Here is a 14,219-nt window from a genome sequence, read left to right as displayed (position 1 = left end):
CATCACCACACACCATAAGTATATTTTCCGTTAGTAGTTAACGATAGGAACTAATTTGGTTATAAAGTAGAAAATAATAGAGACCAAATTGATTTCTACCAAAATGTAGTAATCAAATTGACTATTACCCTAAAATGTAAGACCAAAATAGAGTTTTTGCCTACTTTTTAATGATACACAAAATATTATAAATAAATTTATTAAAGAATGAATATTTTCGCTAACTTACCTTTTGAATTCCTTAGAAAATTTTCATTGTTTTCATTTTGGTACGATAGAAATTATATATTTTATATATATATATATATATATTTTTTTTTTTTTTGAGGAAGACTATATATATTATATTTGTGGTTTGTTCTTATAATTAATGAAAATATGATTATGAAAAACATTACTTTTTATTAAATTAGTATAAATTACAAAAAATAAATTTAATGAGACCATTCTAAAAAAATTGTTATGCACAGGCCGACAACTAGTTAAACAATAATATGTAAGAATTTTTTGGCATCTCAGAAGCACTAAGCAAACATGCTTACATAAATTCATATGTTTGAGTTTGTGAGGGTTTCTATGAGAAAGGCCTTTTGCTTCCATACCTAGGAAAAAAATTGTCATGGAACTTTCCACTAATTACATTTATTAGACTATTCTGCAATGTGTCTCTTCGGGGACATCCGATAAAATAGACTATTCTGCAATGTAGCATGAAAGTTCCTCATGAGTGGGGCACTCACATTGAAAGAACAAATTCTCCTTGCTTTTCATACAACTCTTGCCAAAAACACAGAATTTCATCTTTGGTTTGGGAATATATTTATGATGTGGCAGTCGTCTTTCTTGCTTTTGTTTTCGGAGTCTATTCCTAAAAATTCATCTCCCAACTTTTTCACATTTTCTACACGCCGTATATTTAATTCTTTGAGTAACGGCAACTTCCCCAAAGGTGGCAAACACTCTAGCTGAATGCACCAATTGATATCAAGACTTCTCAAATTGGTCAAGGACGTCATCCAATTAGTATGCACTGCGGTGCTCATGACCCACTTAATTGATAATTTTTTCAAGTGTGAAGGTGGTTCTAAGGCATTCAAAACTGCGAAATCACTCTTCTTTCTTCTTCTACTCTCTTCCCCTTTCTCTTCGAATTGACCTTCATCGAGAAAATCTAGTTCCAAATCGTGGAGATGTATCTTCTTCTTCAGCTGTGCATTTTGGGCCTCCCCTACATCTACCACATTTCCCAACCCATGCATTTTAAAGCTCCCTCGAAGTTGGTTCAAATTTTTTAATTCTCCAAGTTTACATCCTTTTTTATCATCCTTACCACCTCTGTTGAAATCACTTAATGTCCTAAGACAAGTCAATTTCCCAATCCCATTTGGAAATTTTAGTTTGAACCAGTTAACATTTGTATTAAATCTAAGCTGTCTTAAATTAATTAGTTTACCCATTCCCTGTGGTAATTTCTTGAAATATTTACCATTATCAATATTCAAAGTTTGCAAATTACAAAGATTACATAAGGTTTCAGGCAATTCTTCTATTTCAACATTCTCATACATATGGAGACACCTTAAATGTATCAAATTTTCCACCGCATCTGGAAGTTTCGTAAATGGGCAATCCAAAATTAATGTTCGTAAACATCTAAAATGATGGCATAAGTCGGATAGGTGCATGTTAAACTCATTGTACCTTCCATGAAAATGGAGAAAGAGAGTGCGTAGATTTATTGCACGGTAAACGAGTTCAAGAATTTGCATTTCTTTTGAAATATCTAAACTTAAATGGCGAAGACTTTTATAATCTATCTCCAAATTCTTATCATCATTGATTTCGAAATATTCATTTATCCTGACTGATTGGGCGAAGTCATGCACTATATCATGCATTTTGCACCTTATTATTACCCCATTATCAATCTTAACATCTTGGAAGAAAGAGCGTATGACTAAATTTTCGAAATATTCTTCTCCCGTAATTTCCATTTCTTTACTTTCCCTTGTCTCAATATATCCTTGTGCCATCCATAGGAAGACCAATTGATCTTTTTTAAAGACATAATCTTTTGGAAAGACACCACAATATAAAAAACAAAGTTTCATTGGCAAGGGCAAATCATAGAAACTCAATAATAATGGTGCAAAAAGGCCTTTTTTAACATATTCTATTTTCCACAAATTACTATGCAAAATTCCCTCCCACTGTTCTCTACTGCTTTTGAAACGCATAAGACTCCCTAGAGTCTTTGCAGCAAGTGGCAAGCCTTTACACCTATTTGCTATTTGTTTGCCAATGTCTTCCAATTCGATACGTTGTTCTACATTCTTATCAAAAAATGCTATTTTACTAAACAACAACCAACAATCCTCGTTAGACAATACTCTCAAATTAATAATATGAGCACTCTCCATTATGATTGCAACTTTGTTATTACGAGTGGTAACTAAAATTCTACTACCTTGAGCACCACATTTGAGAGTATTTCTGAATGACTCCCACTTTGTTGAGTCTTCAGTCCACACATCATCTAAGACAAGAAGAAATTTTTTTCCATCAATTAAAGCATGAATTTGACCCAAAAGAGTTTCAAATTCAGTAATATTATTGAGGGATTCATGTCCAGGGCTAGCCTCTTGAATGATAGCTTTGGCCACCGTGCACTGATCAAAAGGATCAGAAACACAAACCCACATTCTTTTTTGAAATTTGGCTTTCACTTCAAGATGATTGTAGGCTAGTTGGGAAAGAGTCGTTTTTCCAATACCTCCCATGCCCACTAAGGAGATGACACGAGGATTTCTTTCTTCCTGACTACCCACGCCTAACAGGTTGCTCAACAGTTCATCCCTATAGTCATCACGACCAATTATATCGGACACATCCACAAAGGACGTGGTTGTTGGTCGCTCAACTTCTACATGTGAATGCCTAGTCAAGTCAAACCCATAGGTCACTTTATCTTTGAGAATCTTATCTAATGTTTGTTTTAGGATTTCTATCTTGTGACCAATCTCATGACGCAGAGAAAGGTTATCTACTTGACGAAAACAGCATGATAGAGAGGGGAAGAATGAACATGGTACCTTCTTCTTCAGGGCAGCAGGATTGTTATTAGTAACAGCTCTTTCTTCTTCTTTTTGAATTTCTGATTTGATCCTTGCAGTGTTCCACTTGTCCAACACGTCATCCATCATGTAGTACATGTCTCTGAGTTGATCTAACCAAAGCTTCACAGCTGCTTCCGTCCACTGTCTCTCCTCAGCATCATTGAGCATCGCCTGGACGATTTTGAAACTGCTAGAAAGCTTTTCAATTTCTTCATCAACGCCAACAATCAAGTTTATCTCTTGTTGAGCCTGCTGAACAGCGATTGAACCCAACTGCTTCAAGAGATCAGTAGCTAGTAACAGTAGTGCATCAGCCATAGTTAATGGAGACTGAAAGTTATAAGTTGAGAATACAATAAAGAAACAGAATGCGAATGACAAAAATAAGGAGCAAAGTGAGAAATAGATTACGCAATAGCAGGTGTGCTTGTGCTTCCTCTCTCCTACTATTCGGCTTTTATAACGAACTAGCAGTCTCAGTGAATAATGAAAACATTTAATATTTATTTATAAAGATAATTGCTACTATTTTTTTTTTTTTTTTGGAGAGAGATGCCGCTAAACTATTAAAAATATTAAAAAGAAAAAAAACGTAAAAGAAAAACCTGTAATACTCATGACACTAACTAAATTACTATAATTAATTAGTAACTTTTTAGTTAATTAAAGCAGTGTAAACTAGTGTAAGAACATGCTAATTAATTAATTGCTTTCTGCATAAAATTGCCCAATAAAATAGAACTGATCATCATTGACATCAGTCAATGATAACGTTTCCACGTGTCACTAATTGAATGGTTATGCATGATTTTCATTTTCAACTACCTTGAAAATCTTGGCTTCAAAGCCATCCCGTTGCTCCAACGAGGTTGCGCTGAACCTTTTTGTTTTCTAACTTACCGCATTCTGCTACTAAACCATAGCATCAACCAATGAATATTGGTTCCTTCCAAACTGCTTCCTTTAGCACCAAATGAACCTTCTCACAGACGTGGGTGTGATGAGAAAAAGATTTGGTCAATGACCTCTCAAGGATGTATCAATGGAGAGGAAGAGAGTAGAGGAATTTGTAGAGTCTCTTAGATGAAGATTGAGGATGAGACAATCTTGTTTTGCTCTAGGGTTTCTCTCACAAAATTCTCTCTGGAACCTCTCTACATTTCGTGGGAATGAGGGGTATTTATACTAGGATGAGAATGGAATGTGAAACGTCAATTTTTCCCAAACAGGGCATTCTGGCGACTTGACCTCGCGACTGGGTTGAGTCGCGAGTTCAAGCCGCGAGCTAACGACCTGGCCAGCCTGTGACTTTTGTCTTGTAGTGCAACAGCTGGCGCGACTTTTTAGCTTTTGACATGCTTGGCACGTTTGCAACTTCTGGCGACTTGCAAGCCGTGAGTCACCTGCGAGATCCAGTCACGAGTCTCTATTTTCTTTGCATAATCTTGAGCATTTCTTCACACTTTCTCACTCACTACCCTTACAAGTTTCCCACCTAAATACAAGGTTACTAAGTGCTAAATTACAAGCAAATTGGCACGGAATAAAGCTAACAAGATGGTTGATAAAATTCAACCTTACAAGATAAGCAAGGGATCAATGTAGATTGATTTGCTTTGAAGTTTGAACCATGTAAAAATAAGAATGCAAAGAAGTAGAAGAGGGCAAGATTTTTAAAGTGGTTGGGCTGAAATGTGTACATCCACGGTTTATTTTATTTATGTTGTCTTTTTTTCCTTGTTAGAGCATGCATCCACAGTAGTGGAGCTAAATTTTTAGTTTTTTAGCACCACAAAAAGTCACTTTATCTATTTTACCTTCTCACGTCCTACAGCAGTGGAGTTATTTTAGCTTTTAACACAATAAAATAATATAAACACTACAATAAAATAATATTTCATTCAACCACCAACGCACAACTACAACCACCATCAAACCCATAAAAATCACTACACAACCACAACCCTGCTATGCCCATCAAAACTAGTGAAGAAGAACAAAAAAAGAAAGCAGAAAAATCAGCATAGCCAAACCGAAACCCATGCCCGAAACACAAAGCCGAAACACCAAAAATAGAGAAGAGAGGCCAAGATGGGTCAAGTTGGCGGCCGAGCGTGGATCGGCGGCGATGGGTCTGTGGAGGCTGGGCTCGTGTAGATCGGCGATGGGTCTGTGGCAACTAGGCTCGTGCAAATTGACGATGGGTTTGTGGAGGAAGAAAGAAGAGACGAAGAGGCAGTGAGGAGAGAGACATGGAGAAAGGAGAATGAAATGCAGAAAGAATTATTAAAAAAAAAAAAAAAAGTAGTGTGAACACAAAACTTTTTTTTTTTTGCTCTCAGCTACAGTGCACAGCCATACATAGTTGTGCACTGTAGCACTGAAGGTAAACATTTTACCTTTAGCTCCATTGTTGTAGTATGGATTTTTGTGTTTTAGTGAAGCTAAAATAGCTATATAGCTATTTAGCTTCACTGTTGTGAGTGCTCTTACAAGTTTTATATTGACAAATCCATACATATGTGCGTTTACGTTGATGACCAAGCTATTTACTAGCCATTGCTTTCCTTTTGCATTGGGTTATAGCTGTTGATGCGTAGTTTGGTGGCCACCGCCTGCACACACAACATGAGAAATCAAATCCATATTATATATTAATTACTGGCTAGTTGCAAATAATAAAACCAATATGCTCTTGCCCCTATTGAACTAATTATGTGAGTGGTTTTTATTCTTTTAGGGATAGATATGCAAAATTTACTTGTTATTTATATTATTATAAATTGACTGATTTGAGTGCTCTAAGCCTCTAAATAATCCACTCCATTAGATAAGTTGTGCTTTTCTTGGTTAGGTGATAAGCAATTTGTTTATTAACAACGAAATGCAAGTGGCTATTGTTAAAAGAGAAAATATACCAACAAGTGGACTTTACTACGTACCCTTTTGTTTTTATTTTGGGATAATTACACTTTGTCTATCTGTAGTTTGCCTCTAATTCTATGTGCCCACCTGTGGTTTAAATTTTGACACTTTGCCCACCTGTGATTCTGACCGTGAGTGCTCCGTAACCCACCTTAATGGTTTCCGTTACTCTAACACCAAATAAGTAAAAAACACATCCCAAAACGGATCAAACAACCAAAAAAATAACAAGAACATACCCAAGACACAAAAATCAACAAACACAAACCTAGGACAAACAATCTCAACAAGCACAAATAAATCACAGATCTCAAGTCTCAACTACTCTTAGCTTCAGCTAAGAACAACGACTTTTCAAGTTTTTCCCCTTGTGACTACCCACCTTCTCTCTTTGATTTGTATAGTAAAATTGTATACATAGATGCATTTCATTTTGCGCAAAGTTCAAAGAACTGTTTTTGACTTCACACAGAACTTCTAAGATATTGCCACGTGAAAAGCAGCAATCTATGGCGCTTGAAAAGCTCGAAGAATTATTTTTTGGTTGTTGAAGCTTCTAAGAAATTGCATTGTATATTCGGGTTAAAATGGTGGTGCTTAGAAAGTTGAGAGTAGTAGTTTATTTATGTATTTTTTTTAGAAAATAAAGCTTAGTGGTTGAAACTTGAACACACGAAAGCAAGTCTAGCTATTTCAAAAGACTCCTAGTATGTGTCTATCCTCTTCACTTTCCTCAACCAAACTGGCAACCCTATTATCATCTATTTATTTCCCATTTCAATCAATTTTTTTTTTCTCCTAGTCCCTTTATATCTTCTATTTTTGTGTGCTCATAAATCCTGATGACATGCACGATCAAAACCTAGGTTCAATACCCACGATCAAAACCCAGGAGCATGCATGAATCGAAGCCCATTGTAGGATCTGCCATAGCTGAACAGAGGAGCAACTGTGTCTTTCTTCCTCAACTCGGATCTACTACAGTTGTCTCAAGTGAGTGGGAGTGAGTGAGTTTTGATCTGTTTTGGGATGCGTTTTTTACTTATTTGGTGTTAGAGTAACGGAAAACATTGAGGTGGGTTACAGAGCACTCACAGTCAGAATCACAGGTGGGCAAAGTATCAAAATTTAAATCACGGGTGAGCACATAGAATTAGAAGCAAACCACAGGTGGGAAAAATGTAATTATCCCTTTTATTTTTATTTTATTTTTATACAATTTATTTGTCTTTCCCATGCAACATCATATGGGAACAAGTAAATTAATCAACAAGAAGCTTAATTAATTTGTTACCTAACCTTGAAAAGCACAACCCACCAAACATGTAGGGTCCTTATAATTCCACTAAGCATGATTAAAGGAAAATTATGTAGGGTCTTTATAATTCCACTAAGCATGATCGAAGGAAAATTGTGTAGGGACGACAAACAACTTGTTTGAAAATAAATGATCATGTAAGAACAAACAAAGGAGCAAGACAATCAAAAGATGGGGGTCTTAGGGTTTCCTATACATAACACAACTTGTTTGAAAATAAAATATTTACAAAATTGGGTGGGTTTGTTATAATTCCACTAAGCATGATTGAAGGAAAATTATGTAGGTTATTTATAATTCCACTAAGCATGATTGTTATAATTCCACTAAGAGTCTGTTTGGATACCGCTTATTGCTAAAAACTGAAAATTGAAAATATTGTAGAAAAATAATTTTTAAATGTGAAAATAGTGTCATGGGACTCAGTTTTAAAGTTATTTTTGCTGAAAAAAGTACTTGCTGGTCCTGTGAATAGTGCACGGGACCCACTAAAAAACGCTAGACGCAGCTGAAAAATCATTGCAGCTCTATCCAAACGTTCACTAAGCATAATTGAAGGAAAATTATGTAGGGGTAACAAACAACTTGTTTAAAAATAAATGATCATGTGAGAACAAACAAAGGAGGAAGACAATAAAAAGATGGGGGTCTAGGGGGTTTCCTATACATAACACAACTTGTTTGAAAATAAAATATTTACAAAATTGAGTGGGGTTGTTATAATTCCACAAAGCATGATTAAAGGAAAATTATGTAGGGTCCATATAATTCTACCAAGCATGATTGTTATAATTCCACTAAGCATGATTGAGGGAAAATTATGTAGGTTCCTTATAATTCCAATAAGCATGATTGTTATAATTCCACGAAGCATGATTGAAGGAAAATTATGTAGGGGTCCTTATAATTCTACTAAGCATGATTGTTATAATTTCATAAAGCATGATTGAAGGAAAATTATGTAGAGGTCCTTATAATTCCACTAAGCATGATTGAAGGAAAATTGTGTACGGACAACAAACAACTTGTTTGAAAATAAATGATCATGTGAGAACAAACAAAGGAGGAAGACAATCAAAAGATGGGGGTCTTAGGGTTTCCTATACATAACACAACTTGTTTGAAAATAAAATATTTACACAATTGGGTGGGGTTGTTATAATTCCACTAAGCATGATTCAAGAAAAATTATGTGGGGTCCTTATAATTCCACTAAGCATGATTGTTATAATTCCACAAAGCATGATTGAAAGAAAATTATGTAGGGGTCTTTATAATACTACTAAGCATGATTGAAGGAAAATTGTGTATAGACAACAAACAACTTGTTTGAAAATAAATGACCATGTGAGAACAAACAAAGGGGGAAGACAATCATAAGATGGGGGTCTTAGGGTTTCCTATACATAATACAGCTTGTTTGAAAATAAAATATTTACATAATTGGGTGGGGTTGTTATAATTCCACTAAGCATGATTTAAGAAAAATTATGTAGGGTCCTTATAATTCCATTAAGCATAATTGAAGGAAAATTATGTAGGGGCCATTATAATTCCACTAAGCATGATTGAAGGAAAATTGTGTAGGGGTCCTTATAATTCCACTAAGAATGATTGTTATAATTCCACAAAGCATAATTGAAGGAAAATTATGTAGAGGTCCTTATAATTCCACTAAGCATGATTGAAGGAAAATTGTGTAGGGTCAACAAACAACTTGTTTGAAAATAAATGATCATGTGAAAACGAACAAAGGAGGAAGACAATAAAAAAATGGGGCCTTAGGGTTTTCTATACATAACACAACATGTTTGAAAATGTAAGGTTGAAATTTATCAACTATCTTGTTGGCTTTATTCCGTGCCAATTTGCTTGTAATTTAGCACTTAGTAACCCTGTATTTAGGTGGGATTCATGTAAGGGTAGTGTGTGAAGAGAGTGTGAAGAATTGCTCAACAATGTGCAAAGAAGCAGGGACTAAGTGCTACAAGTCAATGGTATCAAAATGACCCTTTTATACTTTTTAGTTAAGTGAAACAAGTTTTTTACTTTCAAGATACGAAATTACGTGACCCTTGGAAAATTGTGCAACACATCCAACATAGGGGAGTGTTTGATGTCCTGAAAATCGAGGGTAGAGAATCCAATGATAGTACAGAAGATAGTGACGCATTCTAACAAGAAGCAATTGTTGATGTTGTCTCTATCAATGTTGATGACAATATTATTGAATATTGTATGGGTGATGTTGAAACTGAGGTTCTTCTTGAAGGTAGAATTTCAAGAGATGCTAATTAAAATAAAGAGCATGACATACCTAATGTTGATTTTGATATGGATTATGATATGTAGAGTTCATAACAATTGTCTTAAATGTTATGTGCTTTTCTTAAAGTTTTATGCTTGTCTACTTAGCAATTGATATGGATATTAATATTGATATTTTGTGCTTATCTTAAACTTAATATGGATATTGATGTGGTCATTTGTTGTGTTGAGTTAGTAGCAATTGAGTTCAAATTTTGCATTTGTGAATTGGTTGATATGGATAATGGTGTGGACTATGATATGTAAAGTTAGTAGTAATTGTTATTGAGATGTTTTGTACTTATCTTGAACTTGATATGGATATTAATGTGGTCATTTGTTGTGTTGAGTTAGTAGCAATTGTGTTCAAATTTTGCACTTGTGAATTACTTGATATGGATAATGGTGTGGACTATAATGTTAAGTTAGTAGCAATTGTACTTATCTTTCATGTCAATACATAGTTTCAAAAAATGCCCAAAAATGCCAAATACACTCATAATATACCGAGGTATAAGATGGCAAGATTTGATAGAATGAGGCAAAACCAAGAGATAATTGATGTTTTGGGATTGAAGCACATCTCAACTTCTCTAAAGGATTATGGTCAGTTCAATTGTGTAAAAGGGAAAAGAAGTAGAGCTAGTGTTGTGGAAGATGATGATTATGTACCACCTATTGGTGACAATGAGAATGATGTTGAGTCATCTAACTCTTTAATCCATAAGGTACAATAGATGTTCCATATGGTACAATAGATAATAACTTTGTTGTTCTATTATTTGTAATGATTTTGTTGTTCCATTATATGTATGTTTGTTAGTTATAGATGACACCAGGACGACTTACACGCTCACGAGGTGAGGCATCTATCCCGGTGGTCCAATCTATGGTTCAATCAACAGAAACACTTCCTGAAGCAAATCCTCCTGCCCAAAGTTCTTCTAGTGCGGAGGCTACAGACGCATTAACTAGCACAACTGGTAATTACATAGAACGTACTTAATTACAACTGCACCATGTCTTTACTATTGAGATTATACTTAATGTACATAGAATGTATAATTTTTTAACATTGATAATTTTTAAATAGGATCTACTAGCAGAAATACCCATGGAACAACACATGGTATAGCAGTATCAGCACTTGTTGAAAAAAGTGGTAAACTGCCAGTACGTATAGCTGCAGAGTATGATGCTCTTGCTGGGAAGAATACGTGCAAACTTGTCAATCAATTTGGTGTACAAGTACGAAATAATTTGTCCAGTTACAACGTAAAAAATTGGAAAAGTGTTGATGCTACTACTAGAGATGTGGTGCTACAAAATATCATGGTAAATTTATATTGATAACGTCTAACTCGTCTTTGTTGTCACTAATCATATTAAATTCATATAATAATATTTTTATAATACATATATACTTCATTTTACAGGATCAATTTGAGTTAGAAGGAGATTCCAACTTGGTAACGAAAACAATAAATACAAAATGTGGAAGATTATTGAGTAGTGGCTCTAATAAGTTGTATCAGACTTATAAAAAGCTCGTACAATCTTATGGTGCTGACTATGCAAAAAGCCACCCGCCAAAGAATGCCACACTTGAGCAATGAACTGGACTCATTGAAGGGAAATGGACCAATAAGGACTGGTTGGTAAATTATTTATGCGTATATTATTATTATCCAATATTTACTATATTATGTTGTCAAATGATTAGATTAATACTTAGATGAAGTAAATGTAAACTGAGGTTATTCATGATCTAATAAATATCTTGAATGTTCTTTATTAGGAAAAATCAAGAATTAACTCTGAAAATAGGAGCAAAACTTCAGGCAAACATAAATGCGGGATAAAGGCACTTGCTGTTAGGGTTGATGAGGAGGTGCATGTTTTTTCATTTTCTTAAACCTTAGTATATTACATGTTGTGATTAATTAACTATAAATAACTAACACTCGAATGTTAATTAATTAGACAAATAATAATGGCGGTCAAGTTCTTGAACTGGCAAAAATCTACAAAGATGTTCATTTCAATCCAAATACAAATAGGTGGATATACCATGAAGATGAAGCGATATATGTATGTGTATCATTCCATCCCTATTATTACATCCTTATCGTGTTTGTAAAGCTATAACATATGTACTATTAATGTTGTGATTGCTTGTTTTTTTCTCTTTCAAATGGTAGAAAACTATTCTCAAAGTGCAAGAGGATCATTGTCAAAATCCTAATGCAATTCCCCTTACACAAGAGGAGATCTCAAATTGTTCATTACTAAATATGATTTAATAAACTGAAATAGGTTTAGTGACGAAATATTCGTCACTAAATACTGTTTTTAGTGAGGAAAACATTTAGCGATGAAACGTTTTCATTGCTAAAAGTTTTTTTTATAAACAAATTAGACTTTTAGTGATGAAATTTTTTGTCACCAGGACTTTTAGCGATGGGACTATAGCGACGAAACTAATTTCATCACTAAAGGTTCTTAGTGACAGAAAGCTAGACTTTTAGTGACGAATTTTTTCGTCACTAAAAATACATTTTGTTGTAGTGATACTATTGCTTTGAGGCTCATGAGTTAAGCAAACTTGTGAGTGGTAAGGAGGTTGACCAAATTAAGACAATTGGAGAGAATGGTTATGGTGGGACTCTGGTGCATTCTTGATGAACAATCCCTTCGTCCTTTGATGAAGAAAGTTCTACTAATGTTGGAAGGAATTGTAAATATCCCAATCCCTCCAAGTCCGACTTCTTTTCTTAGTACTATATAAAATGTATTTGTATTTTTATTTTTTTCATAGGAAAAGTTATTGAGGGGGATTTGAGCTGGATATGTCCCTCCATTAAGATGAGGAAGTGTTAGTATTCAACAAGTTTTAAGGCTACTGGCAAAATGTGTTTGTACTTGTATTCCTTTCAAAACCCAAATATGGGACTATTTGGAAGAATAATTTGCACAATATTGTTAAATTTCTTTTATGTTAAATATATGTACATGCCAATGGCCCTTGGCTTGATGGCCCTTATTTGTGGGGCTCAAACTAGGGAAGGGAATGACTCCGCAGTTCACACACTTCTCTTGTGAAGGGAAAACAATGTCGCTAAAATTATAAAATCAATTGCTTGTTTTTTCTCCATTAAGACAAGGAGGGAGTGCCAAAGGGGGTATTCAAGCCTAAATTCTATTTATGGGAGAGACTAGACAGTGGCACTGAGTGACAAAACTTTTTTTTTTTTTTTGAGAGAGAAAACTAAACTATATTTTGTTACTCAAAAAGTATTTGCATTCTCTGGCTTTTGTAATGGGCTACTCGGATATAGGAAGCAATGATGTTTTGTCTATATTAGGACTACTTATTTAGACTAAATCACAATTCGTACTCTTAAAGTTTTAGATGGTTTTGATTTTGCCTCTTGTAGTTTTAAAATTTGAATCTGCACCCTTAAGGTTTCAGATTTTTTGGAAAAAAAAAAAAAAAACCATTCCATACATATCCGTTAATGAGATGGCTGCTAAATTCCACCTAAGACTGTGTGTGACATGTTTTAATTGATCTAATGAAATCATGACGTCTTTTTGGCATGCCACGGCAGCCTTAGGTCTCAAAGATTCATTTATAAAAATGAATATGATAATACCAATTTATCAATAATTTTATTATTATCCTATTGACACTATTCTATCTTCATTTCCAATTATGATAGATCATATAAGTTTATGTGGTTCATCCACTTGGCTTACATTCATGGAGTAAGAGCTTAAAAGGGATATATGTTCTTTATTCACTATTTATTTATTTATTTTTTTTGAGAAACATGTTCTTTATTCTCTTAAAAGATATTTTTATAACTAGAAACACATACATAAATCAATCAGAAATTTGAATCGATTGCTTCGTTCTCACAAATTCCTCTACCAAGTCCATGATTTTCTACTATAATTATTAATTAATCAATGCATTGATTTGGTTTTCAATAATAAGGAAAGTCTCCAGTTTCCTACACTCCCTTAAGTTGTGCATGGAATCCTTCATGAAATGTGCAACAAACAAAAATTGATTTTCTTTTTCTTTTTCTTTTTGGTGTGGAAGTAAAACTTCCAAAATTGTTTTCATTTCACTTTTGGAGTAAAAGAAAAGAGGATCAAGAATCGACAAGGCTGGAATGAACAATGACTCCTATGTTCAGGATAATTAAAGAATCCAGTAAATACAAACCTAAAAAATGTGATTAGAGAGGGAAAAAAATTGAGACTTTTTCTTAAAATGTGAAATAAAGAATACGTTAGGAGCAAGAAAAAAAATCTAAAAATTTGTGGACTGGTCTGAGTTTAGCGTAGTTATGTGTCTTGTAATTGCAAGCATTTGTGATATTTTGGAGTTTAGGTCTAGCTGATTACAATGTAGAAGCAATGACAAAGTTGAATCTAAAATGTTGGTGGGGAGTAATTAATATGGAAGACTAAAATGTAGAGACTAGAGTTAGCCCACATGATGGTTGGGACTGACTTTGAAATTACCGTGTTGCTGAGGTTAA

At 34.2% G+C, this 14,219-nt stretch overlaps 2 protein-coding genes across 5 annotated transcripts; one reads left to right on the top strand and one right to left on the bottom strand.

Moving 5' to 3' along the window:
* Positions 1 to 797: 797 nt before the first annotated feature.
* On the bottom strand, positions 798 to 3,434 carry LOC112002878 (putative disease resistance protein RGA3). The gene has a single exon (XM_024035036.2). It carries the CDS (start codon positions 3,432 to 3,434, stop codon positions 798 to 800), a length of 2,637 nt encoding a protein of 878 aa, XP_023890804.2.
* A 5,719-nt stretch (positions 3,435 to 9,153) lies between these two features.
* On the top strand, positions 9,154 to 12,756 carry LOC136064359 (uncharacterized). Of its 4 annotated transcripts, none has more exons than XR_010625986.1 (6): positions 9,154 to 9,631; positions 10,490 to 10,649; positions 10,760 to 11,001; positions 11,103 to 11,320; positions 11,465 to 11,557; positions 11,650 to 12,727. XR_010625986.1 is itself a non-coding variant. In XM_065766008.1 (4 exons), exons 1-3 carry the CDS (start codon positions 10,496 to 10,498, stop codon positions 11,280 to 11,282), a joined length of 576 nt encoding a protein of 191 aa, XP_065622080.1. In that variant the 5' UTR covers positions 9,645 to 10,495; the 3' UTR covers positions 11,283 to 11,320; positions 11,465 to 12,727. The 4 variants fall into 4 exon arrangements, 1 of the variants encoding a protein (XP_065622080.1); XR_010625987.1 differs by lacking the exon at positions 9,154 to 9,631 and having other exon boundaries at positions 9,645 to 10,649; positions 11,650 to 11,757; positions 12,116 to 12,756; XR_010625985.1 differs by lacking the exon at positions 9,154 to 9,631 and adding an exon at positions 9,645 to 10,394.
* The last annotated feature ends 1,463 nt before the right edge of the window (positions 12,757 to 14,219 follow it).

Source organism: Quercus suber, unplaced genomic scaffold, assembly GCF_002906115.3.
Source record: "Quercus suber isolate HL8 unplaced genomic scaffold, Cork oak 2.0 scaffold_673, whole genome shotgun sequence".
Lineage (NCBI taxonomy): Eukaryota > Viridiplantae > Streptophyta > Magnoliopsida > Fagales > Fagaceae > Quercus > Quercus suber.
The sequence above is the reverse complement of the archived record's forward strand: the minus strand, read 5'-3'. Positions and strand labels throughout refer to the sequence as shown.